General features: G+C 35.7%; 10 protein-coding genes across 11 annotated transcripts; 9 read left to right on the top strand and 1 right to left on the bottom strand.

Annotated features, from left to right (window-relative positions):
* The first annotated feature begins 1,435 nt into the window (after positions 1 to 1,435).
* On the top strand, positions 1,436 to 4,705 carry LOC105952822 (protein DETOXIFICATION 53). The gene is made up of 3 exons (XM_088824806.1): positions 1,436 to 1,625; positions 1,747 to 1,919; positions 3,238 to 4,705. The coding sequence occupies exons 2-3, from the start codon at positions 1,749 to 1,751 to the stop codon at positions 4,624 to 4,626; spliced, it is 1,560 nt and encodes a 519-aa protein (XP_088680932.1). The 5' UTR covers positions 1,436 to 1,625; positions 1,747 to 1,748; the 3' UTR covers positions 4,627 to 4,705.
* Positions 4,706 to 6,249: 1,544 nt separating this feature from the next.
* LOC105953178 (Protein kinase superfamily protein) lies at positions 6,250 to 9,425 on the top strand. Of its 2 annotated transcripts, XM_088824566.1 has the most exons (7): positions 6,267 to 6,543; positions 6,976 to 7,273; positions 7,443 to 7,575; positions 7,730 to 7,925; positions 8,301 to 8,425; positions 8,625 to 8,783; positions 8,941 to 9,425. In XM_088824566.1, exons 2-7 carry the CDS (start codon positions 7,065 to 7,067, stop codon positions 9,226 to 9,228), a joined length of 1,110 nt encoding a protein of 369 aa, XP_088680692.1. In that variant the 5' UTR covers positions 6,267 to 6,543; positions 6,976 to 7,064; the 3' UTR covers positions 9,229 to 9,425. The 2 variants fall into 2 exon arrangements, with proteins under 2 accessions (XP_088680691.1, XP_088680692.1); XM_088824565.1 differs by having other exon boundaries at positions 6,250 to 7,273.
* A 348-nt stretch (positions 9,426 to 9,773) lies between these two features.
* On the top strand, positions 9,774 to 13,479 carry LOC105953177 (MACPF domain-containing protein CAD1). Its single transcript, XM_012976812.2, has 8 exons — positions 9,774 to 10,240; positions 10,362 to 10,682; positions 11,381 to 11,622; positions 11,697 to 11,889; positions 11,994 to 12,077; positions 12,197 to 12,380; positions 12,459 to 12,622; positions 12,717 to 13,479. The coding sequence occupies exons 2-8, from the start codon at positions 10,425 to 10,427 to the stop codon at positions 13,344 to 13,346; spliced, it is 1,755 nt and encodes a 584-aa protein (XP_012832266.2). The 5' UTR covers positions 9,774 to 10,240; positions 10,362 to 10,424; the 3' UTR covers positions 13,347 to 13,479.
* A 142-nt stretch (positions 13,480 to 13,621) lies between these two features.
* On the bottom strand, positions 13,622 to 15,174 carry LOC105953179 (expansin-A4). The gene is made up of 3 exons (XM_088824567.1): positions 14,623 to 15,174; positions 14,182 to 14,494; positions 13,622 to 14,067 (listed from the first exon to the last, which is right to left on the bottom strand). Exons 1-3 carry the CDS (start codon positions 14,768 to 14,770, stop codon positions 13,764 to 13,766), a joined length of 765 nt encoding a protein of 254 aa, XP_088680693.1. The 5' UTR covers positions 14,771 to 15,174; the 3' UTR covers positions 13,622 to 13,763.
* Positions 15,175 to 16,986: 1,812 nt separating this feature from the next.
* On the top strand, positions 16,987 to 17,743 carry LOC105953180 (non-specific lipid-transfer protein 1). The gene is made up of 2 exons (XM_012976815.2): positions 16,987 to 17,379; positions 17,506 to 17,743. Exons 1-2 carry the CDS (start codon positions 17,033 to 17,035, stop codon positions 17,513 to 17,515), a joined length of 357 nt encoding a protein of 118 aa, XP_012832269.2. The 5' UTR covers positions 16,987 to 17,032; the 3' UTR covers positions 17,516 to 17,743.
* Positions 17,744 to 18,002: 259 nt separating this feature from the next.
* On the top strand, positions 18,003 to 18,882 carry LOC148767200 (non-specific lipid-transfer protein 1-like). The gene is made up of 2 exons (XM_088824568.1): positions 18,003 to 18,562; positions 18,678 to 18,882. The coding sequence occupies exons 1-2, from the start codon at positions 18,192 to 18,194 to the stop codon at positions 18,685 to 18,687; spliced, it is 381 nt and encodes a 126-aa protein (XP_088680694.1). The 5' UTR covers positions 18,003 to 18,191; the 3' UTR covers positions 18,688 to 18,882.
* Positions 18,883 to 20,277: 1,395 nt separating this feature from the next.
* On the top strand, positions 20,278 to 20,980 carry LOC105953181 (non-specific lipid-transfer protein 1). The gene is made up of 2 exons (XM_012976816.2): positions 20,278 to 20,690; positions 20,793 to 20,980. The coding sequence occupies exons 1-2, from the start codon at positions 20,341 to 20,343 to the stop codon at positions 20,800 to 20,802; spliced, it is 360 nt and encodes a 119-aa protein (XP_012832270.2). The 5' UTR covers positions 20,278 to 20,340; the 3' UTR covers positions 20,803 to 20,980.
* An 887-nt stretch (positions 20,981 to 21,867) lies between these two features.
* On the top strand, positions 21,868 to 23,074 carry LOC105953182 (non-specific lipid-transfer protein 1). The gene is made up of 2 exons (XM_012976817.2): positions 21,868 to 22,707; positions 22,851 to 23,074. The coding sequence occupies exons 1-2, from the start codon at positions 22,358 to 22,360 to the stop codon at positions 22,858 to 22,860; spliced, it is 360 nt and encodes a 119-aa protein (XP_012832271.2). The 5' UTR covers positions 21,868 to 22,357; the 3' UTR covers positions 22,861 to 23,074.
* A 1,413-nt stretch (positions 23,075 to 24,487) lies between these two features.
* LOC105953183 (non-specific lipid-transfer protein 2) lies at positions 24,488 to 25,416 on the top strand. Its single transcript, XM_012976818.2, has 2 exons — positions 24,488 to 25,019; positions 25,135 to 25,416. Exons 1-2 carry the CDS (start codon positions 24,673 to 24,675, stop codon positions 25,142 to 25,144), a joined length of 357 nt encoding a protein of 118 aa, XP_012832272.2. The 5' UTR covers positions 24,488 to 24,672; the 3' UTR covers positions 25,145 to 25,416.
* Positions 25,417 to 26,714: 1,298 nt separating this feature from the next.
* LOC105952823 (non-specific lipid-transfer protein 1) lies at positions 26,715 to 27,607 on the top strand. Its single transcript, XM_012976401.2, has 2 exons — positions 26,715 to 27,250; positions 27,354 to 27,607. Exons 1-2 carry the CDS (start codon positions 26,904 to 26,906, stop codon positions 27,361 to 27,363), a joined length of 357 nt encoding a protein of 118 aa, XP_012831855.2. The 5' UTR covers positions 26,715 to 26,903; the 3' UTR covers positions 27,364 to 27,607.
* Positions 27,608 to 27,848: the final 241 nt, after the last annotated feature.

Genomic DNA, 27,848 nt, shown 5'->3' with positions numbered 1-27,848 from the left:
CATGGCAGTTTAGTTTGTGATTGGCCATGAACTGAAACATTTTGCACTTTTTAAGTGCTTTGCTTTTGGCTTTTACTATACATATATGTGTGTGTGTGTGTGTGTGTGTGTGTGTGTGTGTGTGTGTGTGTGTGTGTGTGTGTGTGTGTGTGTGTGTGTGTGTGTGTGTGTGTGTGTATAGTATTTTAGGAATAATGACTTTTTCCCCCGGATTTTCGGCCAACTATTAGGGTTATATGGTTTGACATCCATGAGTACAAGTACCAATAATTTGCTGGATTAGGTGCTGTCAAATTACTAATTTAAAATCAATTTTAACCTCAATTTTTGATTAATTGGAAATTGGAATTGAAGGGTAATGTGTGTAATGATCCAACCTACCATGTAAGGTAAAAGTAAGAAAACCAAAAGCAATCTTTGAAAACATAATAGGAAGCAACTTTTTTGTATGTCTTAATCAATTATACTATATATAATGTAAGTACATCAAAAATTAATTATAATTAATTACTAGCACCAATTATTCATTTTTTTTAATTAAATAGTTTGCTGTTTTTGATGCTCTGCATCAATGATGGCTCGCCTTCCATTCTGTTATCTCTTTTGTGTACAATTAATCACAATATTTGAAGTAATGTTAGCCAAGGACAGGACCATTATGTACGAAAAAGCATATTAATTATGTTGTGACATTGAATTAGTACATTCATTTGAGTTTTAAGCCCTACTAATTAACTTTTAGATAAGCTTTAACTTCTATTTAAAAAAAAAAAAACTGAATTTAAAGTTTATGATCAATTATTGCACCAACCGTGTACTACTGATTCACTTCATATGCAGTTCATATCTTTGGAAGAGATAAAAAAAAAAAAAAAGATTAAAGAAAGACTCACACGCACAAACATGAATTAATTAGAGATATGATGATCATTTTGGGAACTAGCTTATAAATTAGTAATTAATTAAAGAATATTTTTAGTTTTACAAGAAACAATAATGATTAAGTAGTGAACAAGCTTCATGCAAGGATTGTCTCCCCTAGCTACATATATGTGCAATACAATACTTTATTTATTTAATTTTTGCATATTCTTTGTTTAGCAATATAACAGATGACCCAAACTTTTTACTTCATTGATCCATCTTATTAACAGAAAAAGAAAAAAAAAAAGAAAAAAAAAGGAGAGTAAAAGGCAATGTATAATTAAAGAAATGAGATCCAACTGGAAAAATAAAAATAAAAATATAGTGTAGTGATTGACTAAAAGCGAAAGAAAGAAGAAATAATAGAGTATTAGGTTAGGTGGTAAGTTTAATTCGCCCCCAAATTAAACACCAGCAAAGCATTCAAGTCCACGTACTCAAATCAAGGCCTAAGCATATACTAATTACTATATATATATATATATATATAGTTGCTGTATTATCTCTCTCTAGCTCTTCATTCTCTCTCTTCATTCTCTCTCTCTCTCTCTATACATATATATTCTATATAGTGTATTATCGTAGTATATCACAGCCAATGCATATGCATATTGGTGTTTCGATGTCATGGCCGTGGAACTGCAGACTGATGATGTTTTACTCCAGATATGAAAACAAGACACTGTTTTCAAGTCATTAAGGTAATTAGCCTATCTCATAAAACTTTGTTTGATCGATTTCAGTACGAGAAATTAAGTATTATTGTCCATTCCACTTGCGGCGACCCATTTCTCTTACATTTTTCATTTTTGTAATTAACAGTCATGTGTAAAATGAGCGAAACTCGAGAATTCCAACTTCATAGCCTTGGTGGTGTTAGAGACGGTGAGATCAATATCGATGAAACCTGCAATGAAGAAACCAGCAATAAATTAAGAGAAGACGAAAGAGATAGATCATTTTGCAATTTCTTTCCACGAGTGCCCCTCAATGAGGTATATATTTTCTTCTTCTTCATTTTTCTTTTGTTTTGCGGGCGAGCATGAATTATTGTTTCGTTTACATATATAATGTCACAGAAATTACTTGCATATATAGCAGCCTTTCTTTAATTTTCTGAACTTGGTTGCCACAAAGGTGCATGAGTAAAACTTCTACTTCAAAAGTAACCTTTTTTTAGTACAAAAGGTTATGTACATTCTCCAATCAACGTGTGTCGTCCGATTTCAATTTCTTGTGAAAAAATATGTATGCTCAATTTTCCTAGCTTCTCTTTTTTGCCACATTGTTTATTGCATGTTGTTATTTTTTTCCCAATTATATTGTACAGAAGAACATTGGCTGTAAAGAAAAAAACAACCATCCTTCATTTCATGCCACGGTTTACTACTTGCTTTTAGTGCTATAATTATATATATATATATCGTTTTAAATCAGATTCATCTTTTGACTTTCTCATTGACGATCAAATAAACCATGGTTTGTGGGTCGTAAAGTCAAACTAAAAACCTATTTCAGGAACTACCTATAAAAATTATATATATATAGTTTCCATTTGAGTGTTTCTTGATGTTATTCTCTATATTCTATTAATATAATAATGTACTTTAATTCGCCATCCTTTTCAATGCAAATCTCTTGTGCCTCTCTTGAAGCCATGCTAATAATGTTTCATAAATACTATAATTCAGGTGTTTCTAAGTTATAATTAGCATATTCTAATATTCCCCATCTTTAAAGTTTAGAATGAGACAGCTGCAAGTTATGGGTCTTTATTTATTTATTTTTTTAGAAAAAAAATAAATGGGTTGTAGCTAATTAGTCTAATGATGGTGGTCTAATTTGAACTCAAAATTTGGTGTTAAGGGTACCCACAAATGTATGTCAGTATTGTCAAGTTAGTACAAATGACAACCAAAAAGTTAACAGCCACATTAATTTATAAGACTAATTGCATAATTAATAATAACAGAAACAATTATCAGTTGATGACTGTTCCATGAGCTGGACAATTAATTGGCATCTCTTAATAATGCTCTCTTTCTGATATTATAATGTTAATATTTATGGGGTTACTATTTATGTCCATGTATATGTATATATATGTATATAAATATATAAATATTCTTAGTTTATGTTAAAAACTTTTGTCACGTGAGCTTACCTCGTTCTTCCACCGCCCCTCAATTTTCAAAACAATTAATTTAGTTTTATTTCCACTATATTCAGTCAATAAAAAAAATTAGAAAAAATAAAAAATTGGTGATTTTGTTTTTTGTTCGTGGAATTCTGAACAATAAAACGACGTCGCAGGCAATTGAAGAGCTATTCAACCTGGGAAAAATCGCATGCCCCGTGGCACTGACAACGCTGCTCTACTTCTCGAAAACAATAATCTCCATGCTTTTCTTGGGCCACATGGAGAAGGCCGAACTCGCCGGCGGCTCACTCGCCATCGGCTTCGCCAACGTCACCGGCTTCTCCGTCATGAAAGGTCTCTGCACCGGAATGGATCCAATTTGCTGCCAAGCCTTCGGCGCCCGCCGCTGGCCTGTTCTCAGCCAGACATACATCAAAACCGTCGTCCTCCTCCTCATCGCCACCGTCCCCATGGCCTTCCTCTGGCTCAACGCCGAAACCCTCTTCCAACGCCTCGGCCAGGATCGCGTCATCAGCAAAATCGCTAAGAACTACCTTCTTTTCTCAATCCCGGAATTAATAACCCACGCTAATTTAGTTCCTCTGCGCACGTTGCTCAGAACTCAGGGATTGAACTCGCCCAACACCATCGTTGCCACGTGTGTTTCCGCCCTACATCTGCCGGTTACGTATTTTCTGGTGACGTATTTGAATATGAGGGTAAAGGGTATTGCTTTGGCATCCGTGATTTACTCGCTCAACATGAATATCGGGTTATGGATTTATCTGTATTTCTCGAAAGCGGCGATAAAACCATGGGCCGGCGCCACTCTCGGCTCAGTCTTCCACGGCTGGAAGCCGTTGTTGGGCTTGGCTTTACCGAGTGTTTGTCAGGTGTGTCTCGAATGGTGGTGGTACGAAATCATTCTCTTCCTCAGCGGCTTATTACCAAACCCTGAATCCTGCGTGGCGGCGATGGGGATATTAATCCAAACAACCGGCACCGTTTACGTTTTCCCATTCGCTCTCAGCCTCAGCATTTCCCAGCGCGTCGGCCACGAGCTCGGCGCCGCGCAGCCGGCTCGAGCGCGGCTGGCGGCCATTGTCGGAATCTTGGTCGCCGCCGCGTACGGCGTCTCCGCCTTCGGGATGAGCTTGGCTCTCAGGAATCTGTGGGGGAAGCTTTACACCACCGATACGCAGGTACTGGGATTGATATCCTCCGTCCTTCCGATTCTAGGGTTGGCGGAAATAGGGAACGCGCCGCAGACGGCGGCGAGTGGGGCGCTGACGGGATCGGCGCGGCCGAAGGTTGGGGTGAGGATAAACATAGCGGCGTTTTACCTGGTGGGGTTGCCGTGCTCGGCCGTGTTTGCTTTCAAGATGAAGATAGGGTTTCAGGGACTGTGGATGGGGCTGGTGGCGGCGCAGGGCGCGTGTATGGCGATGATGTTTTACAGCTTGTCTCGGACTGACTGGAAACATGAGACTAAGAGGGCGGAGGAGCTGACAATGTCGGTCGGAGATAAGGAAGATTCCGCCGGAACTAACCTGGTTGCTTGATAAAGAAACATAAAAAGAGTGTAAATCCTTTTCTTTTGTATTTCGACATAACAAGTTGCAATTGCAGGCTTCTTTCTTTCGTTTTGTTTTGTTTGGATTAAATTAATTTACAGAGAGAGATAGGATTAAATTACCTTTTAATTAAGTTGATTTTTATTGGTTATTACTTATTATTATTATTGCATAAGAGCAACTCCAATGCTAAATATCAAACTTGGATTATCAAATACTCATTTGATAACTAAGATAATATTTTAATATGCATTTATAGTTTATCTACTCCAACCACGGTCATCAAAATTAATAATCAATTGAGAGTTTTTTCGTATTTTTATTTGTAATTGCCACATGTCATTTTATGATTGGATGTTTAAGTAGTTATTTTTTTGATAACTCAATTTCCAGGATGTATTTTTAGATACAAAGAGGTAGAATATCAAAATACTTACTCATTTTGATACTCCCATTGGAGTAGAAATTTTTAATTTTGGGATATCAAAAAGGTGGTTTTTAAGTTTGATAATCCATTTGATACTCCCATTGGAGTTGCTCTAAGTGATGATTTCAATTTATATTTATATATATTTTTTTAAAAGATATATATTATTTGCCTTGGCTAATTGGACCTTTTGGGCCCATTTCCTTATAGGCTTTGTTCTTTAGGGCCTTTATGGACCATTTAATTAAGGGCCTTCGCTGTAATTCTTTGTTCAAAAAAAAAAAAAAAAAAATTCAATGAAACTCAAATGAAGGGACATACGATATATGCATTATTTTATGTCATTAAATCCCCCATTAATCAAATAATAGAATATGCCCTTGATTAATATAATAGCCAAACATTGATCTAATATCATTAATAAATAATCGGTTATGAAAGCAGTCTGACACAAGAAATTGAAGGGTGTGCATTTGTGCATGCATGTGTTTGCATCTATACTAATTAATTAGTGGATAATGTTTTGAATTAATTGTCCTTAACATGGTTTAGTGTTTTTTTTTTTTTTTTTTTTTTTTTTTAAGGAATAACATGATTTATTTGATGAAGTGGGAGAGGGTGACGTCTAACGAGTTGAGTTTGATTTTCCCGGTCAAGACCTTCAAGAACGATCTCGTCCTTAAAATCAAGTTTTATGTTGCAATAGAAACCACATAAAATGTTACACAATTCCATGATTAATTTCTCACTCTTGATTTCCCATTTTATAATCTTCATTAATTTAATGTGGATGGGACTTTTCATTCGTTTTACTAAATCAAACGTGTAAAAAGATCGTGACCTTTTATATATATAACAAGGAGACGTTTCAATTTCATAAATTAATTTTGTTCGACGATAAATAAATAAATTAATCCCATTAAAAATATTCTTAACCCAGAGTTTAAGAGTAGTTTTATACACAAAAAAATAAATTAAAATAGTTAGTGGAATGAATAGTCTTTTATAAAATGAAAAAAAAAAAGCAGGGAAAGTTTTCCCTGTAGTTGCACCTCGCACAAGGCATCCGTGATGCCATGATGTACCAGACTCAGTTTAACTTTATTTTCCAGATGTCGAATTCTCATTGGCTAATAGCAACACCTCCACAATGCACTTCAATTTCCTACCAAATATTTTCCCCTACTTTTGTTTGCACTTTAAAAAATAAAATAAAAGCCCTCTCTCTCTCTCTCTTTCTCTCTCTCTCTCTCTCTCTCTCCAGAAAACTCAACACATAGTCAGATACTCTACAGAATATCTTCATTCCAACACCATAGAAGGCCCAAAAAAAATAAACGATTTAATGTGTATTATTAAGAGCTAAATTGTTTTAATCTTCGGATTTGTGGAGAAATCAGATAGTTTGGAATTAATCAGGTGTTTCATTTCCATATTTGTGTGCATGTCTGTTTGTATATAGAACAGTGGCTGCACCTGTAAGTCTTCTCTCAACTCTTTTCGCCTTTGCTTTCATTTAGGGTTTCTTTTTTTTTTTTTGCCCCTTTTTTGGTTTAGTCTTGTTTCAAAGTATTCACTGTTAACTTGGCTTCGCCTTCAAGCTGTGTTTCTATTTCCTCCTACGGGTTTAAAAGTCAATATTCCTTTTTTTTTCCCCAACAATTAGACGAATTTTTCTTCTTAGGGAAAGACTTCATTTTTTTGGGGCTCGTTTTGTGGAGGAGTGTTTGGTTTGGATTGATCAGAGGTAGAATTAATTGGATTTTGTCCTGGTGATTTTGGATTATTTTTTTTTCAAGTGAGTGAAAGTTGAATTGAGTTGTGCATGGTGGATTTTGGTATAACTAATTAAGTTTTTGATATTAACTTGAAGCTAATTGTGAACTTTTCTTGAATTTGAAATTTGGAAGAGGATGGCTTCTTCTGAAGTAATATAAAATTTAAGGTGATGGTGTGGCAATTGGGGATAATTTAGGGGTGGGGGTGGGGGAGAGTGAACATGAGTTCCGGTGGTAAGAGTCGAGGGAAAAAAGATGAGTCGGAGCATGACAAGTCTGGGAAGACATCAGTTGAAGGAGTTTCGTCGAAAGATTCAATCACTGCACCGATGGATTTGTGCATTGATGAGAGAGTGCTTGTTGATCCTAAATCCATTTTTATTGGGTCTAAAATTGGCGAGGGAGCTCATGGAAAAGTTTATCAAGGAAGGTCCGTTTCTAATTCTTGGCTCGTAATATTATTTTTAATTGAATTGGTTGAGCAAACGCAAACTTTGAAACTATTTGTGTATTTGGAATTGCTATCCAAGAGATTTATTCTGTTTGACTTTCGGTTCTTGTATTAGTTATTTGAATTCTACTACAACTTTTTGTTACAGGTATGGCGACCGAATTGTTGCCATTAAAGTTCTTACATGTGGTAATACATCAGAAGAAAGAACTGTCCTTGAGGGTCGTTTTGTTAGGGAAGTCGCAATGATGTCTAGAGTAAAGCACGACAATCTAGTGAAGGTGAGACTGCGCTATAACGTGTGTTCTTATGATTTAAACGTGGTTTTCTGATTTTCCCAAATTGAAACTTGAAACACTGCGAAAACATTTATTTCTCAAAATTGCAAGACTCAAATTGATTTATCCTGTCTTCTAATCTTAAATTTTTCTGCAGTTTATCGGAGCTTGTAAAGATCCTTTAATGGTGATAGTTACTGAGTTGTTGCATGGGATGTCACTTCGGAAGTATCTAAGTAGCATTCGTCCTAATCAGCTCGATCTGCCTGTGGCATTAGATTTTGCACTTGACATTGCTCGGGCCATGGATTGTTTACATGCAAATGGGATTATACATAGAGACTTAAAACCGGGTATTGTGGTGTTCTGAGCTGTATAAAAACATAAATATGTAAATTGATCAGTCTTTTCACATTGTAGACTCTGTTCTCGTTTCCTTTTTCCCTTAATATTCATTTGTAGCTGTTTTTCATACATGATTGAGATTATCATCCTTGTCTTTTCGATTACCTTGCCATTCTACAAAAAAAATATCAAGCCTTTTCTAACTCTCATTATTTCGTGTTCGTTTTGTTTTATTTTCTTCAACTGATTTATGTTACAATATGAACCAGTATGTGCGACCTCTTTCTTTCTCTTTCCTTTAAAAAAAACATTACGTGTAGTATAATTAGGGGATTTGTTGCACTTAAACTGAGAAGAAATACACCTGAAACCCTATGGTGCAGACAACTTGCTGCTTACGGCGAATCAGAAGTCAGTGAAACTTGCAGATTTTGGTCTTGCCAGAGAAGAATCTGTCACTGAAATGATGACTGCAGAAACCGGCACGTATCGCTGGATGGCTCCTGAGGTTTGCACTTTTTATACATTTTTAAACCCTAACAAACAAAATTTTTGCCACATTCGTTTTCATCTTTTCTTCGTGAATGCTTTTATCGTGTTCCCATTCCGCCTAAGTTATATGTAGAAATATGTTCAATGTTTGTAATTTATTTGAAGACCTGCTTTATGGGATTCCCCAAGTAATGATTTCGATGGAAACTCTGCAGTTATACAGTACAGTGACTCTTCGTCAGGGAGAAAAGAAGCACTACAACAACAAAGTCGATGTTTACAGCTTCGGCATTGTACTCTGGGAATTACTTACAAATCGCATGCCGTTTGAGGGAATGTCAAATTTGCAGGCTGCTTATGCTGCTGCTTTTAAGGTACGTATCTATGTCCAATACAAAACATACATATTAAATTCCTTCATTGGACTCGTTAGTCGAAAATTCTTACAGATTGGGCTATCCTTTGTGCTTACTGAATCATGTCGAGCAAAAGAACACATGCTAATATTAATCTATTTTGACTCATTTGCAGCAAGAGAGGCCTATTATTCCGGAAGAAACTCCGCCAGAACTTGCTTATATAATTCAATCATGTTGGGTTGAAGAACCGAACATGCGGCCCAGCTTCAGCCAGATCATTCGCATGCTCAACGAATTTATACTTACTCTCAAACCGTCTTCTTTGCCAGAAGAAACCAACTCTTCCGAGGCGGAATTGACTAAAAACGGTGCTATTATAGAGTTTTCAACACGTGCTAAAGGGAAATTTGCTTTCCTTCGCCAACTTTTTGCTACAAAGAAGGCCATAATAAACTCCTAGTCTTTTTTTTTTTGGGTCCCAATTGTGAAATTGTGGAGATCAGTGATATATATATAGTAGGTTTTACATGTTTGAGCATTGGGAAAATTCATAAAATCAACTAGTAAAAATCGACCTCATGGATTTGTTGTACTTGACAATATTTTCTCTTCTGCAGAATCTTTTATGTAAATGCGGCAGGTTACATTTGTTTTCCAGGGTTTGGTTGAATAATATGCAGCAACTTTTTTAATGGAAAAAAAAAATTATAAAATCATAGAAAAAAGTTTTTTTTTTTTTTTTTGAATTTTGAATAATCCAGTTATTGTGAGACCTCGCAGACTAATCTTAGGAGCATATAGAAACGTCGTATTTAAAATGCAAAAGTCCAAACTAAAATGCATCTGTAATCGGCCGCAGTCGACTTCATTGCCTGCAGTCAAAGTCAACTCACGTGTTGCTATCGTAGCCGTTGATGACACGTCACCTGAGGCAGCAGAGACCCGATAGACGGTCCAGATGTTGTAACTGGACAGACAAGAGGGGTACAACGTAGTAGAGAATTTAGAAAATAAAGACAAGGAGAGGTGAATTAAGTGAACGACTCACAGAGTCAACGCCAAACTACAGTTCAGACAAAATTTCACATAGTAGCAGTGAAATTATTTTGTAGGTGGTGTTAGTCTGTTAGATATACGAGTCTATTTTGTATTGTATACATAAATATAAATATATATGTGTCTGTTTCTAATTTTATGCGTAAAGATCAATTGAAAAGACTTGGAAAAATCCGAGGAGAGAAGATTCAAGATCTACGGGAAAACTATACACTAATTTTCCTGGGTTCGAATCCTTCTTGGTAATTTGTCATTGGTCAGCTACGAAAGACCAGTTTTTTTTTTGTCTTCTTTTATCATCATCACTTGAGATTTGATAGCAAGATTATGTTTTTTTATTATTGTTTGATCTACAAGTTTGAAGCTGTACTCGCTTCTTGAATTCACGCGCTTCTCGTTTCTGAGCCCCTTTCGAGGTAAATAATTGGGGTTGAATTGGTTCAACCCGCTCGTTGAAAAATCGGTTCTTGATTGTTCAGAGTGTTGATTTTTCGCCAAGTATTTAATTGGGTTTTTATATATAAATCGAATTCACAGTGAGGTAATTAGTTTGTGTGTCGGAAAATCTGAACCCCTAATTGTGGGAGGGGATGTGGTGATATGGAAGAAAATGCGGCAGCTTTGCACACAACTATAAATTCAGTGCAGGCATTGGGAAGGGGATTCGATGTGAACTATGATACGAGGTTGCTTTATTGCAAAGGTGTGTCTGGTTCAAGAATTGTTGATATAGATGAAGGGCACACAAGGGATTTGTACTTGTCTGATGAATTAGTTGTGCCTAATGTTTCCAAGGATATCAGAAATTCGCAGGAGACGGGTGGCCGTGATGGTTTCGGTGTTTGCACTTATAATGAGGTTATTTTTCAACTGAATTACTTGTCTAAATTTTTTTATTTGTCATATTGAGAATTTCATTTTTTAGAAATTTGTTTGCAGTATTTGCTATGTGTTAGAAATTTTTGAGTTCTCACTTTCAATTTTACTCGCCGCTGTTATATAATGAAGAAGAGCATTTTCCACTTATTCGATCTTGCATTATTGTTGAGGCGAAAATAGTTTGGACATAGAAGTAATATTTAACATTTTATTCCGTCAGAAACTTATCGGTTAGGTTCAGTTTGAAGAGTTTAGCGCTTTACTTGGACTATGACTGCCAATTGTTGCTCTAGTCGTTTTTTAATAGAATGTATCCAAGAACTTTTGTATGGATAGTCCATTGGGACAAAAGAAATATGGAAATACTATTTCCGTCTATAGGGAATTAGGAGTACTGTAAAAAAATGGAATTACTTTCTAAGGTTTTATGAAAGGAACATAGTTTAGATTTCTTTTGGAATAAAAAGACATTCTTGAGACATGTGAGATTTCAGTTCGTTTGATTGGTGTCAAATTTGGATTATTTCCGGAGGACCCAAAACTAGGACTTGTTTCAAATTTTGTTATTGAATTATCGAATTTATGATATTTGTCCGAATATTTTTGCAATCTTTTTGTAATTCTTGATGAATATAGCAAATATTGGCACTCACTAGACAACACCTCGATGAATACAGATGGTGGAATATTTCAACAAAAAGGCTAATCTCTCTGGAAATAATACTCCACTCGGTAGTTTCAATTCAGCTTTCAGCTTTACGGGTTCTAAGCATATAGATGCCGCCTCCACAAAGTCCCTTTGCATCGATGGTTTTTTCATCCCACTAGCTAAATTTCATCTTGCAAATTCACCCATGATCTTAAACGAAAATGTGAGAAGAGCAGTGCCGAAATCGTGGGACCCACCAGCCTTAGCAAGGTAGAAAAAAAACTTTAGTCATCTTTCTGCAGGAGATTTATACCTCTGTTTTCTAATTGTTTTATTGTTGACAGCTTCATTGAGAACTTTGGCACGCATGTTATTACATCGGTAACAATTGGGGGTAAAGATGTAATCTACGTCAAACAACACCTATCATCGCCTCTATCTATCGTGGAGATCAAGAATTATGTTCAAGATATTGGAAATCAAAGATTTTCCACAGAAGGCCTTACAAGTTCTGGCCTATTAAAATACAAAGATAAGGTTAGTTTCGGTTTATTTCTTTCTTCTCGCCGTTTAATAAAATTTTCACCTTTCTTATTTGTGTTAATTTTTTTTTTTTTTTTTCCGATGTTGGAATTTTCCAGGGAAGTGATCCTTCTTTGTTCAACAGCCAAGGAATATACCCGCAACCAGCTAGTGCACCTTACCTCTCTGGGAGTGGCAAAGAAGTATGTAGATTATATCCTTCTTTATAATCGAGCTACCTTTGAAATCAAAGACCGAAAAAGCATAAAAACATAGTCGAACCAAATTGAATTTTGAATTGAAATATATGATGATGATGCAGGATGTGACAGTTATATTTAGAAGAAGGGGAGGGGATGATTTGGAACAGAGCCACACTCAGTGGGCAAAAACAGTTAGATCATCTCCAGATGTCATTGAAATGGAATTCTTTCCGATAACCGAACTTCTTGATGGTGTTAAAGGAAATGAACATTTGTCACGCGCCATTGCTCTATACCTAGAGCGTAAGACTATCTTTTTCTTCACATTTCTTTTCTTTCTGTCTTCCTTTCTTTTTTAATATCGGACCATTTTTTGTGCAGACAAGCCTCAGATCGAAGAACTTAGATATTTCCTAGAATTTCAGGTCCCTCGAATATGGGCCCCCGTACAGCAAACGTTTCCCGGACAACCTAGAAAAGAACCCGTTTGCCCTTCTTTACAATTCAGCATCATGGGACAAAAGCTTTATGTCAGCCAAGAGCAAGTAAAGTGTTTTATCTTCCAAACCTTAAAAAAAAGAAAAAAAAAAAACTTAAAATTCATTTATCGAAAAATTAAACTTAAAAACAAAAACGCAGGTTTCGGTTGGACGAAAGCCCGTGACAGGCATGCGGCTATGTCTAGAAGGGTCGAAACAGAATCGGCTAACCATCCATCTCGAGCATCTGGCATCTCTTCCAAAGATTCTCCATCCATACTGGGACCCACACGTTGCAATCGGTGCACCGAAATGGCAAGGGCCCGAAGAACAAGACAGCCGGTGGTTCGAGCCCGTGAAGTGGAAGAAATTCTCCCACGTCAGCACTTCGCCGATTGAGAAACCGGAGACGTTCATAGGTGGCGATCTCGCGGGTGTGTACATAGTGACAGGGGCCCAGTTGGGGGTTTGGGATTTCGGTTCGAGAAATGTACTTCATATGAAGCTTCTGTATTCGAGGCTTCCAGGTTGTACTATACGGAGATCGTTGTGGGATCATGCTCCGAACGAGAAGCAGTTGAAAAAACGGGATAACGTGGGGGGCGACGAGTCTAGTTCGAGTGGGGGAGAAGAATATGTGGGGAACAAGTTGGCGAAATTTGTGGATGTGTCTGAGATGAGGAAGGGGGCGGAAGATTCTCCGGGGCATTGGTTGGTGACAGGTGGCAAGCTTGGTGTGGAGAAGGGGAGGATTGTACTTAGAGTCAAGTATTCTTTGCTTAATTATTGATTAGTTTGATGTTTGAATTAAACTTTGATTTTGGTAATGTTGTTAATGTACAATGTATAATGTAATATGGGTGTTAAGGAATTTTCTGAGAATGGTTTGTTGTGTTTTCGGATATATGCATAAAGTAAACAAATTGTTGTCTCATTTATTTTAGGCCTGGAACAATCTTTATTTCATCTCATCTATTTATACTTGATGATCACATATTTAAACTAAATTTAAAAAAAAAAAAAAAAGTAACATATACTACAAATAAAACTTATATAAATTACAACTTTTAGATGCATAAATGTTTATTATTATTAGTCATGTAACAGGCCTTTTGGCTGCTTCACATTTTTTTTTGAAAAAGGAAAAATAAAAATAAAAAGAACATATATATGATATAAAGATGGGTGATAAAAGTTGAATTGAGAATTAGAATTGTGGGCCCTCAAAGGTTTGACCGAACTGCCAGCCGTGGGGGACGATGTTATTGGCGGTGAGGGTGCGGCCGTCGCTGGCGATGACGCGGAAAGAGAGGGATTGACCGTCGAGAAAAGAGTTGCTTTGCCAATTTTGCCCCCAGTTTCTTGTCATGGGCTGCCATCCTGTGCGGGAGCCCTTAATTAATACAGTGTGGACGTCACCTGCCCCACCGACATTTGTTATCAGCACCAAATTGAAGTATGAATGGCCGTTGATCGTGAACCTCATCCCTCCTTTCTTCGCGCATGCAACTCTGCAAATCGCGTACGTATTTTTATATATAAACACATGCATCATTCATTATATAATATGACCTAATTAATCATGATGTTTAACAAGAGATTAATATATTATTAAGAATTAATACCTTCTAAAGACCACAGGAACAATCCCAGCACGGTACTCGGCGATCTGAAGAAAGGCGGGCTGAGCCAGATCGAAGTGGCGGCGAGGGGGGTTGCACCAGCCGCCGTTGTCGCTGGCGAGAGCGTAGTTCGGCGGGCAGAAGTTGGTGGCGGTGACGGTTATGGTGGAGGAGCGGCACCACTTTGGATCGGCGTTGCACTTCATTTGGTAGCAGGCGCCGCAGCTCAACCCATTGTTGAACAGTGCAGTACTTAGTGCTGCGGTGCTTGTACCATAGCCCTGGCTGTACAAATTCCCATAGCCACATGCTCCTCCTGCGTATATTCATACATATTCGTAATTAATTATGAACCGGCCCGGTCACTACTTAATGCATCTTTATATACACTTTTTTTTTGACAATATGATTCTGATCAATTTAATAATGTGTAAGTATACATACCCATAGTGCCGGCAGCATCAGAGCCGCCGTAAAATGTAGCATGGGCACTTTGCCAACCGCCGCCGTATCCATTAACTTGGTGAACTAAGCATGAAACCAACACACATAGATTCAGTAGCTTTATCCTATATTGAACTGTGCTTGCCATCTTTTGCGCGCGTGCGTGCGTGTGTGTGTGTGTGTGTGTGTGTGTGTGTGTGTGTGTGTGTGTGTGTGTGTGAGAGAGAGAGAGAGAGAGAGAGAGAGAGAGAGAGAGAGAGAGAGAGAGAGAGAGAGAGAGAGAGAGAGAGAGAGAGAGAGAGAGAGAGAGAGAGAGAGAGAGAGAGAGAGAGAGAGAGAGAGAGAGAGAGAGAGAGAGAGAGAGAGAGAGAGAGAGAGAGAGAGAGAGAGAGAGAGAGAGAGAGAGAGAGAGAGAGAGAGAGAGAGAGAGAGAGAGAGAGAGAGAGAGAGAGAGAGAGAGAGAGAGAGAGAGAGAGAGAGAGAGAGGGAGAGGGGCTACTAGATTTATGGGGGTTTAGTGTGAGTATGTAATATGTATTACTCCGGTTTGTCAATTTGTGGGGAGTGGAGTTGCTATTTATATACAAGTTATTATTAGAGGTAAGGGTAGGTTATTCATCACCAACAAATCATAATTATGGATTGCTCTTTTGTGTGAATCAAAAGAAAATAAAAAGTTCAAAACTTTGAAGGCCTAATGACCACATTAATTAATTATATATCTATCCAAAAATGTAGTGGAATTCAAAACTTTGAAGGTTAAGAGGAGTAAGTTGCAAATTGAACAAGTGCTATAGTAGATGATGACATGGCAGTTCGTAAGATGTGGCAAAGGTAGATATGGGATCTATAATAAGAGCAATCACGTGAAATGAGGCAAAAATTGGGTTTCATTATACATGGATTGAAACTCAACTAGAAAAAAAAAAAGGTGTTGGCATATTTCTTGGGCGGCCGATTGTTCACATGTATGTATGTGTGTATATGTGGTTTCAAAATATATTAGGTGTCCGTGCCAACCCAACCAGTTACTTATGACGTGTCCTCTTTCACTAATTATGTACGGTCCCCTCCCATCTCATCCCATCAATTAATGCGGCTCTCCTATTTATTTATCAATCTTATTGTATTTGTTGCAAAACGATATATTATTCATGGTCTCATTAAAAATTGCACGACTGTGGAGTGTGGTGTTACGTGCAATTTCTTTTTTTTTTTTTTTTTTTTAAGTAAAAGTTGGGCTTAATAATTTTGAGAGTCAATATTCAAAAATTAATTTTGTAAACATTAAAAATCTAATTACAAGTCAAAAAAAAAAGTTATTTTTACAAACACAGCACATAATGCACTATGCCTACACTGTGATAAGTGATAACATAAATCTAGAGCATTACCAGTAGACATATATTCAACCTAGCTGGGGTGCATTTTATTGCAAGTCGTAATGTGTAAGAAAACAAATTCATCTATGCACTGTAGAACATTTTAATTATTCTTAAATTTGGTGGTTGATCAATCCTTTATTGCCACGTGCTTATTGCTTTCCCAAATTGATGACTTAAAACAATAATATATTGGTCATAGTATGCACGAGAAACACATCATAATTAATGATAATTAATTGGATAAATTACAACCGCCCCTATCGCCACTCCTTATTTTTCCATAATTAAATCTAGTCCTACAATTTGTATATTTCTTACGTTAACACCCTTTTTTAAGGGTGGATGTAACAAATTTACAAACTTATGGGAGCTGGATATAGTTTTATAAAAAATAAGGGTACTTTTTGTACTTATACTATACTATAGGGAGGTGGTTGAAATTTACCCTAATTAATGTTATGGGTTTGTAATTGTACACAGTACACTTATGTAAATGGGCTCTGGGAAAAACCATACATCGAAGTGGGCTTAAATTTATCTAATCTATTAAAGGTCTTTTAATTGGGCTGAAAATACTGGATCCGATATGAATCAGCCTATACGTGAGCGGTGCGGGTCGGAACCAGCCCGTGACCAACGGTCCGGTTCATTTGGTAAACGAGTCGTGATCCGCAAAACAACAAACCGATTCAAATATATTCAATGCCGATAAGAAAAGACAGGGAGGGAACTAACTTTGACCAACTTTTTATTTCCTTCCATATGTGCTGACGTGTGTTATTTAATGAATAAAAAAATAGGTAAGAGTGTGTGAATGTTTTAGCATCGATCGATCCTGTGGATGCATGCAGATGATATGAAACGTGTCGTCAAGAGATGTTACACACGTACAAATTCAATTAATTTTACCCAACCCCCAACTAATTAATCGGATCAATATAAATAATAAAAGCAGGGCTCTCGCTCCTAATACATATATAATTCAGATCGATCCTCTCGCACTTTGATTTTATATATTTATCAAAATGGAGGCTAAGTTTGCTTTGGTGATAGTGTTAGTGTGCATGGCGGTGCAGGTTGCGTACTATGCACCTCAGGCAGAGGCAGCTATAACATGCAATCAGCTGCAGAGTGGGCTGGCACCGTGCCTGGGGTTTCTGCAGGGGCGTGCGCTGGTCCCACAGTGCTGCGCCGGAGTCCGGTCAATGGCCAACGCCGCCAGATCGCCACTGGACCGACGCACCGCCTGCCAGTGCTTGCAGTCGGCAGCTAAAACATTCAAGGGCATCAATTTCGGAAATGTTGCTGCACTTCCGGCCAAATGCGGCGTCACACTTCCCTTCAAGATTAGTCCAACCACCGACTGCTCCAGGTACGTACATTTATATAATATCAATATATATTCAAAACACACACACACATCTTTGTTTTTATAACTCATGATGATGAGTACATATTATTAATTGGATGACATACATTATATTTGATATTTTTGCAGGGTTGGTTGAGTGGAGTTTGGAGTTGGGTTCTTAACATGCATGCATGCAAGTTACGTTGATTGAATAAGATGGGTAGAGATATATATGCATGTAATATCATCTATATCTCTAGTTTCTCGTTTTTAGCCTTTGATGATTTTGATCATATTGCCTCAACTTTTGTAACACAAATTATATTAATATAATTTGTCCTATTTAATTTTCTGAGGTAATTATATTATATTGTGGTTCCTGTAATCTTGTGTGTTTATACACTTTTACGATATTGGTATCCAGTCCAACACACACACACACACACACACAATGTATACACTTTTTTCGTAGCTTAATTCTGTGCAAAAAAAATTGAAAAAAAAATGAAAATATAAAAAAAATGAGACTTAATTATAAATTTTCGTTACAGAGTGTAGATGCATGTGTGTGTCAATTTCGTTTGTCAGAACCGGCCACTTGGATCCATATTTAAAGCAGTACATTAATAAAGCATTGAATATCCAACCACCACCCTATTACCCGTATCACTAAATCAATTTACAAATCCTTTTTCACTAACCATATATCGATCGACATTAATTCGACAAGAATCCCATCCTCTCTATATATAACCAGTATCCAATCTCACATTTATTTATATATATAGTACCAGTCAATTGTCTTTCCAGCTCAGCAGCATTACCCTCCAACAATGGCGGCCACCACCGGAATTATGATTAAGATAGCGCTCATTGCGGCCGTGATGGTTGCGCCGCTGATTACCGAGACGGTAGCGGCTGCGACGGCACCGCCGCAAATCTCGTGCGGGAGGGTGACGAGCACACTGGCACCGTGCTTTGAGTACGTGTTGGGTGGGGGGAGTGTGCCGATTAACTGCTGCACGGGGGTTAAGTCGCTGTACAAGGAGTCGAGCACCACCGCCGCCCGCCGAAACGTTTGCATCTGCTTGAAATCTGTGACAAGCACTGCCTCTCCCGCCGTTATTAAAAACGCCAAAGCACTGCCGGGGAAATGTGGCGTCTCTATTCCATACGAAATCTCCCCTACAATTGATTGCAATAAGTAAATATACGTGACCTATTTTTTAATTTGTGCATACTATATATCAACATACATATGTATTGATTAATTAATTTGTTCGAGTTTTAATAAGAGATTTATTGAACTCTTATTTCAGGGTCAAGTAGAGATTTATTAAGCTAAGAGATTTCTGCTGGTGGGCCGGGTCGACCCGAAGTCAGAGTTGGGTTATGCTCTTCTATTTGCCAATTATAGTTCTTAATTTGATCTTTGTTCAACTAATATTATCGTTGTCATCCATTGTTGTCTTTTTTCTTGGTTGAAGTTTTCATCTATATTATATATACTGTTGTTACTTGTTAGTGTATGTTGTTTTTTACGTGATGATCATTTATATATCATGCATGAATAATTAATTTCCTTGTTTTTTTATATAATCTATGTTAGATTTTGAGATGACTGTTTTTTCACTTACTCACTATAGTAAAAGATTAGTGTGTCTTAATTAATTAACATACACGATTAATTGAAAAAAATGTTGTGTACTTGTGGTCAATGAGTAGTTATTTAACCCTGTCAATGGTTAAAAATCATCTGATGTACCAAGAAATACAAGTGCAAATTGAATTGTGAGTGGATCGGAGTAGTAATTTTCAGATCTATTTGTGGACATATTCTCGGAAATTCAAATTATGATCAAATTTGGACAATTTTGACATCCAAAAATTTATCTAATTAAACTATTAATTAGCAAAAACATTTGAATTAAGTAACCGATTTTTTTATAGTTAATAGTAACAACTTAATGAAAGAATAAATACAAAAAATATATATTATTAAACATGAAAATTGTTTTTATTTTTTCAAACTTTAACATTTTTGTAAAATATATTATGTATTTTTTTTAAACAAACTATATATAGGGGCATTAGTGAAACTATAAAAGAACCATAGGCATAAACATTGAACAAATTCAACAGCTAAGTTAATAGTTAATACACATCTATTTACTATTCCTAATAATGTTATGTAGTATGACAAATTCACGAGTCACAAGTCACAAGTCACAACATGCAAGAGTACATGTATAATTATTACATCGAACGAGATAAGATTAAAATTATTAAATTTGTTTTAAAATAAGTGTCTTCTTTTTTCACGTATTAAAAGTAACTTTAGGATTACTTGCAAATGCATTATTTATGATTTACAAAATTTTCATTTTTTTTTTTTGTAAAATTAACGGAGCATAGGACTTTCGGAGTCAATTTTCCATATCTGCAGTCGGGTAATATATGTTAAATTGTATTTATTATTTCATACATACTCTCTAAAAAATATGTGACTGATAATAATATCATTTTTCTTTAAATAAGAGCTATATCAATAAATTGGAACTCTAAAATTACAGCTCAACAATTGTTTATTTTAACAAGAAAGAAAAAGAAAAAGAAAAAAGATAATTCTAGAAGGAAGGAGTTTATAGTAAATAATCAATGACATTGGTCATAATTGTCAGAAGGAAAAAGAAAAGCAAGACTTGTTTTTGGGAAAACTTGTACGATTATCTTAATTAATTAATTAATTAATGAGATTTCCCATCCACTCCTAAAGCACAGCAGAATCATTAACAAAGCATTGAATTAAATCCAACCACCACCCACCAACCCTAAAACTATTGCATTCAATTAAAATTAAAATCCAAAAACCCCAAAACCCTCTATATAAACACCGCCACCCTCATAAGCCCTAACACAAAATTAACCAGAGCCCCTCTGCAATATATATTATTTAAAATTTAAAGGGATCATTACAATAAAATGGAGATCAAGGCAATGTGGTTGGTTGTTGCGGTGAGCATGGTAGTGGTTGCACTTGCACCACCGCCGGCGGAGGCTGCCATCTCATGTGGCACGGTGGCGAGCACCCTCTCCCCATGCATCAACTTTGTTCTGTACGGTGGGGCTGCACCGCCGACCAGTTGCTGCGAGGGGATAAAGACGCTCTACAACGAGGCCACCGCCACAGCCGACCGCCAGGCGGTTTGCTCCTGCTTGAAGTCTGTGGCCAGCTCCGCCACCCCGGCTATCATCAGCAACGCCGCCGCGCTTCCAGGGAAATGCGGTGTCTCTATTCCTTACAAGATCAGCCCTTCCACTGACTGCTCCAGGTACAATTAATACAAAAAAGAAAAAAACGCTGTTTAATTTAACGACTATATGTTTTGAATTACAAGTTATTACATTTCTGATTAATGTGGATCGTTTTGCAGTGTTCACTGAAGTTTACGTACGTCTCTCCTTTGGACCACGTAGTAGAAGAGTACTGATGTTTGAATAATGAATTTTTAATAGTTCAAATCATTTAGCTCTGACTGAGCTAGGGAGAAATGGTTTTATATATAAAATTAATGATGTTGTTATCTTTATTAATTAATGATTTACGTCTGTTTGTTTGAAATTCGATGAGTTTTTCACCTCTTAATTAGGCATCCATCGAGCTTCACTTTTAGCTAATTAAGTTTAACCGACACCCCGACGATCTTCAAGTGATCGTACATGCGTAGTAGTAATCATAATAAATAAATAATAATAATAATCTTATAAATCTGGCAATTAATTACTCAATTGATGAAGGAACGTAGAATCTAGGAAAAATAAAAAAATAATAATAATATATAAATATGCATGATCAATATGAATGGATGTTTATCTTTGGTTACTTGGCCTTATCCAAAAATTATCATGCATAATCCACCTAAAACCTGACTTAATTATATTAAGAGAAAAATACATTAAAATTCATAAAAGGTCATAAAATACATTAAACCTGACTTAGATTGTGTTTGGGTGATAGAAATTTAATTCAATTTCAGAACGTGGAAAAATAATATTAATTGATGATAACATACGGAAAGTGCAGTGAAATATTCGGTGTTTGAAATGAATTGCAATACAAAATTATCGAAATATGCAATCGATGAATTTATTGTAGTAAATTTTAAAATTCCTAACTCCATACGCGCGTTCAAACAAAATTTTAGGTTAATTTAATTCAAATGCCACTCTTTTTTTATATATATATAGAAAGTCGAAGCTAGGTTGAAAATTTACGAGACAGGCACATGGCTTAATTCACTTGATGAAGTAGCATGTACAAAAATTAAACTCATCAGGTTCCATTTTAGGCAAAACATGATAAGTAAAGAGAAAATAGAGAAAAAAACGCAGGACAATGAGGAATGGGGAGTAAAAGCAGGGATGGGTCGAAAAGTGAAGGCGTAATACGTGTCAATCTAAGTTTACTACTTACCGAACAGATAAATTACCGAAATGCATCTAAAGCAAAACTCTGTATTTTATTTATATATCTATACATTATTGAAAACATATTATATATATGGTGTCGAATTTAGTTAGTTAACCTAGCTAGCTATTGACAATATATAAAACCCTATGAATTAACTGTGTTTTTTGTAGTGTAATGGTTGAAATTTGAATTAATGCTTTAAATTTGAAATATTTTAGGAGAAGAAAAATTGTCGTGAAGGAAAACTATATATTTTTTTATATGTAATTATGTGCTTAATTCATTATGAGATATATAGTGAAAAATAAATAAGACATACATATATAGATAATAGACATATAACCCCTAAAGAAAACTCTAAATTAAAATTGGAGCATTTAATTATTGATTAATCCCACTCCAATCAACGACTAATGATCCAATCTAACACGCCAAGCATATACATTACTCTATTTAAACCCTCATAGCTAGGCTAGGTTTTCCACACACACACACAAACACACAAATAACACACCGATCAGTTTTAAAATGTCTGGAATTATAACAATGAAATTGAAATGCATGGTGGTCGTTGTTTTGGTCATGGCCGCGTTTACTGGCGGGAGTGAAGCGGCAATAGGGTGTGGCACGGTGGTTTCATATCTGCAACCTTGTCTGCCGTACGTGACAGACAAAGGTCCACTAGGCGGTTGTTGTGGTGGGGTTAAGGGGCTGTACTCCTCCGCCAAGACCACACAAGACCGCCAGAGTGTGTGTAACTGCCTCAAAACCCTCGTCGGATCAAGCATCGGCATCAACCTCGGCAAGGCTGCTGGCCTTCCCGCACTTTGTGGCGTCAGCATTCCGTACAAGATCAGCCCTTCCACCGATTGCTCTAAGTAAATATTTATATTTCTCTATTCTTTTTATTTTGTATAGTACGTTGTTATTTTTATTTAATTCGTTTAATACCTGAAAAATACATTTATACAACTAATTAGAAATTAAATGGATTTTTATAAATGTTGCGTGTGTTTTGCAGGGTGACTTGATCGATCAGCTTGATTATTCTTTTGGAGGGGAGTTTTTATCGCAGAAATATAATCAAGCTGGCCACTTATATATATTTTATATAGAATTAAGTTAAATGAATAAAAGATTTATGATGCCCTGCTGCTGTTATACCTCTAAATCTACTAATTAATTGCTTTCCTTAATTCTCTATCTGGTCGATCCCAGCTTTAATTTCATTCTTATGGTTTAAAATTATTGTACTGTGTTAATTTCTGTTGAATTATAAGAAATTAAAAGCCCTAATTAATCAATGGAAATTTAGATTGGAAACTAACAAACAATAATGATTAATAATTTCCTGAATAGTAGAAGATTTAATCTTGCTCAATAGTGAATCCTATACATACATAAGCCAAATATTTCACTCCTATTTCAACTACTGGCCGGATACATTAATTAATTATGTTTAGCATGTAAACCTTTAACTACCAGTAATCCCAACAAATAAAAATATAAAATGTAATGGTTTCATATTAACAAGTTATGTTACAACTAATTAATGTAGATAGAGATGAAGAGTAAACTGCAAAAAGTACCCTTGTGTAATCTTTAAATAGCAAAAACCCCCCATATGATAAATAAATTAGCAATACCTCCTCTGTGAAATTATTTAAATAGCACGCTCGGCCCATTTATCATTTGAGTGTTGACTTCATATAAAAAGACACAAATACCCCCGGCATTTTGCAATTAATAAATTCTTATATTTTTAAAAGATTTTGATTATTTTATTTTAATTATATCTTAATTATAAAGGTACAATGGGGTATTTAATTTATTTTTGTTTTTATTATCACATAGTTTTTGTATATATTTTAAATTATTGCTATATCAAAAGAAAATTTAAATTTCGTTATTATATATTTAAAAAAATCTATACTTAATTTGATTAACAAATTTTTAATAATTTTTAAATTTAATTATTTTTTATTTTTTAATAATATTTTAATTTCTAAACAATCAAATTAAAAGGAAAATATATTTGACTAAATTTCACAGAGGAGTTTTTGCTAGTTTATTTATCACAGGGGGGTGTTTGCTATTTGGAGATTAAAAAAAGTAATTTTTGCAGTTTACTCTAAGATAAATACAAGGCCACTTGAATTTGATGCATAATAAATAATAATAATGTCACATTGGCCCACTTTCATATATAGTGCTCTGCTCACTACCGGGTCAAACACGTCTTTATCTTTCTTTAAACCACGATTACCTTTAGAGCTTCCTATTCAATTTTTTTACTGGACCCACGTACGTTGGACCCTTAATTAAATGGTTTTATTCCCTAATCGCAATTTATGATGAAGACAGCCAACGAGAGGATTACAATTACAAATATTTAGTTTTGATTAATTTTCTTCGCACCATCTTCCAATTTGTTAAATTTGTGAAAGAAAATTTCATTAAAATTATTATTCAAAGAATAAAATTTTCCAATATTAAATATAGTCCTCCACCGACTCATTTCTCGTGAGAAAATAAGACACTGTCCCACATAGGAAAAACACCACTGAATTATAGTATAATATGGTACTATATAGCTTGTGACTTGTGAGTGTGCCACAAAATTGGACTTTTAGTCCATGATCTGTACCACTAATTAATATGTATGTAGAGCATTTAATCCACCCCAACCACCACCCAACCATATATCATACCAATAATCAATTAATCCCAAATTTGCATGAATATTTTCCTCTATAAAATACACACTTCCTCCTCATGTTAACCTACACACACTAAAAAAACACAATCATTACATTCCAAGTTCACCTATAGCTAGTAAGAAAATGGCAGCCCTTACGAAAGCAATGAGCGTGGTGCTCATCGCCGCCGTGTTGGTGGCGGCGGTTGCTCCGGCAGCTGAGGCGGCAGTAGGGTGTGGCACGGTGATCTCATATTTGGCTCCATGCCTCCCCTATGTGAGTAACCGAGGACCGTTGGGGAATTGTTGCGGTGGTGTTCAGGGGCTTTACGGGGCGGCTAGGTCCACCGCAGACCGCCAGGCCATATGCGTTTGCCTGAAATCTCTCATCGGATCTTACTCCGGCATCAACACCGGCAAGGCAGCTGGACTCCCTAAGCAATGTGGTCTCAACATTCCCTACAAGATTAGCCCTTCCACCAACTGCGCTACGTATGTTTCCATTTATTTATTTAATTATTTCTATTTTCTTTATAAAAAAAAAACTACTTTTAATATAGTCTTTGAAATGTTGATCGATGAAATGTTGTTGTTGTGGTTTTTGCAGGGTGAGGTGAACTTAGTTCGTTCCGAGGAAAGTATGTAGTGAGCTTTTACGAAGGCTACGTTTGTTTCGTATTATTTATAATTATAATAATAATGTATGAGTTAATTAAATAAAAAGAGTTGCGATGTGGGACGCTGTGGATTGGTTTTACTTTTACCAAGTGGTAAATCCAAGTTTTCCTTGCTAGCTATCATTGTAATTTTCTAGTCAATTAAAATTTGTCACTGTCAATGTATCTGTAATGAAATTAATTTCCAGATTTATTAAGTGTGTTTAGATTAATGTCATATTCCATGCAACACTAGGCGACAATTGGACAACTAGCAATTTGCGATCAAGTCTATATGTGACTAGCTATATATAATTAACAGAAAATGGAATGTTGTTAATCAGATTTTGAAATGGTACATCCGAATAATATGCTAATTGCTATTAACTATAATAAACATCAATAAAATAGAAATGTAATTAAAGAAATATAATGTAACTTTAAAAGATGATATAAAGATATTTTTAAAAGTATTATATATAACTTAAAGCAACTATTTTGGCATGCAATATCTGCATCTATCTGTACAACATAGGCCCATGCTTGTATTGTATAATGTGAAATGGGGTTGGTCTTTTTGCCATTCTCACAGTAAATGCAATCCATGTGCCATGTTTACTTGAAATATAAATTTAAAAAAAAAAAATCCGGTTTTATACTTGTAAAGACATACCTACTTTCGGAAATTAAAGTGCATCTAAAATCGGAAACTCGTATATATCTCAATTCTGAAAAAAAAAATAGAAAATTGAACGGGAAAGAATTCATTAAAAAATAGGTCAAATATATAATTGGAAAAGAGAATTCCAGGGCGTACATGATGAACTGATATGGATTTTCAACCTTACAAAAACAATAATAATTTTCAGATGCAAATTAAATGTTCATTATGTTCAGCTATTAATATTAATATTTGTGAGATTATTATCAGGCCCATATTTCGGCCCATGGGCCACAGTTTTTATTTCTATAACTTTAATTGGGCATGCAGTTTCCTTCTCGTTATGCCTTCTGAATCGTTTGTCTCCAGATAAATAATGTTCAATTAAAAAAAAAGAGGTTTATACTTTATATTAAGCTATATATAATATGTAGTTGGGATTGAAAGGTAGAGGGGTGGCTATAGTAGCCACTATGCAGTACCATTGCCTTGCCTCATCCCTAGGTAAACTACTTCCACATATACATACATATATCTTTTAATATATATCGTTACAAATTTATAAGAACCATATATTCTTATACAGGATCAACAATATATCAGCATATATATATATTGTTAGAAAAAAGAAAAATATATGATTTCTTTGATCTGCATGCATCAATATATATATTATAAATTAATTAATAATCCAAATAAAACTTCACAAACCAGAGAATTAAGCTAGGTTTGTTAATATTTTTTCTTATGGATTAAGCGTCTTATAACTTAATTACGCTTGCAATGTAGAGCAATAGATCCAGCAGAAAACAATAAATTAACCGACTCTACGTACTAACATATATAATTACTGCATGCAACCGACAATCTAATTAATTAACGTACATTAAAACAGTACCCTCATTTTCTTGTGTTCACACCTTGGCTAATTTCCCTATATAAGAATCTCTTCCATAATCAACTCTTTCAACCTATCTTCAGTGATCAAATATATATATATATCTGCGTAAAGAAATTCAATTATTAACATATATATACTGCGATTTAATTTAATTTGCAATGGCAAACAATAAAGCTATGATGATCGTTGTTGTTGTTGCTGCAATAGTAATGGTGGGTTTTGGCCCCCAAGGGGCGGAGGGAATAAGCTGCCAGACGGTGGTGAAAGGGTTGATGCCGTGCACAAACTACCTCACTAAGGGAGGTGCTATTCCGTCCGCCTGCTGCAGAGGGGTTAGGTCTATTAACAGCGCCGCCAAAACCACTGCTGACCGGAGAACTGCTTGTGAGTGCATCAAGGTCGCCGCCAAAGCTTACAAAGTCAACGTTAGGAACGCCGCCGCCTTGCCTAGACAGTGCAAAGTCAACATTGGTTACGCTATCAGCTACTCCACTAACTGCAAAACGTAATAAATAACCTCTCGTCCTTTATCTTTCTAATTGCTAATTTGTATTTTAAAACTATATTGTTTCTAACGGTATTTATATTCTGTCATATTGTTTTTGCAGAGTCCGTTAAATTGTAGACCACATTGGGTGGGAGTCAATGGAATTCGGCAGCACAGCCCACCTTAATTAATCAGTCGTCTTAGTTCTAATTAATTTTGTCGCATTTTAATAAAAACGCGTTGGGTCATGTAATTGTTATAATTATATCTACGATTTTTAGCATGGCGGCCAGTTATTGCCACATTGTGTACTGATTGCCAGTTGCCATCTATACGTTGTAATAATATATACGATGAAATTACAAAAATCTATCTTTAAAATGCATGCTGTCACATTTTAATTACTACTTTTTGTTTTATAAATTACAAGGGAGGCTACAAGATAAAAAACTGGAGGGGGAAATAAGAGAATATATATAGAGAAAAGAAAATGAGAAATATGGCACCGACGGTGTACGTTGCAGAGCAAGTTAGAAAAGTGTTATTGTCATTATCAGAAAAAGGCCAACCTCAATACCTAATTAAGTTTATTGCTATGATAACAACATTTGCCTGA

This window comes from Erythranthe guttata, chromosome 10 (assembly GCF_056151865.1).
Source record: "Erythranthe guttata isolate IM_541 chromosome 10, IM_541, whole genome shotgun sequence".
In the NCBI taxonomy this organism is placed as follows: domain Eukaryota; kingdom Viridiplantae; phylum Streptophyta; class Magnoliopsida; order Lamiales; family Phrymaceae; genus Erythranthe; species Erythranthe guttata.
Note: the sequence above shows the minus strand (reverse complement) of the source record. Positions and strands in the feature narration are given on the sequence as shown.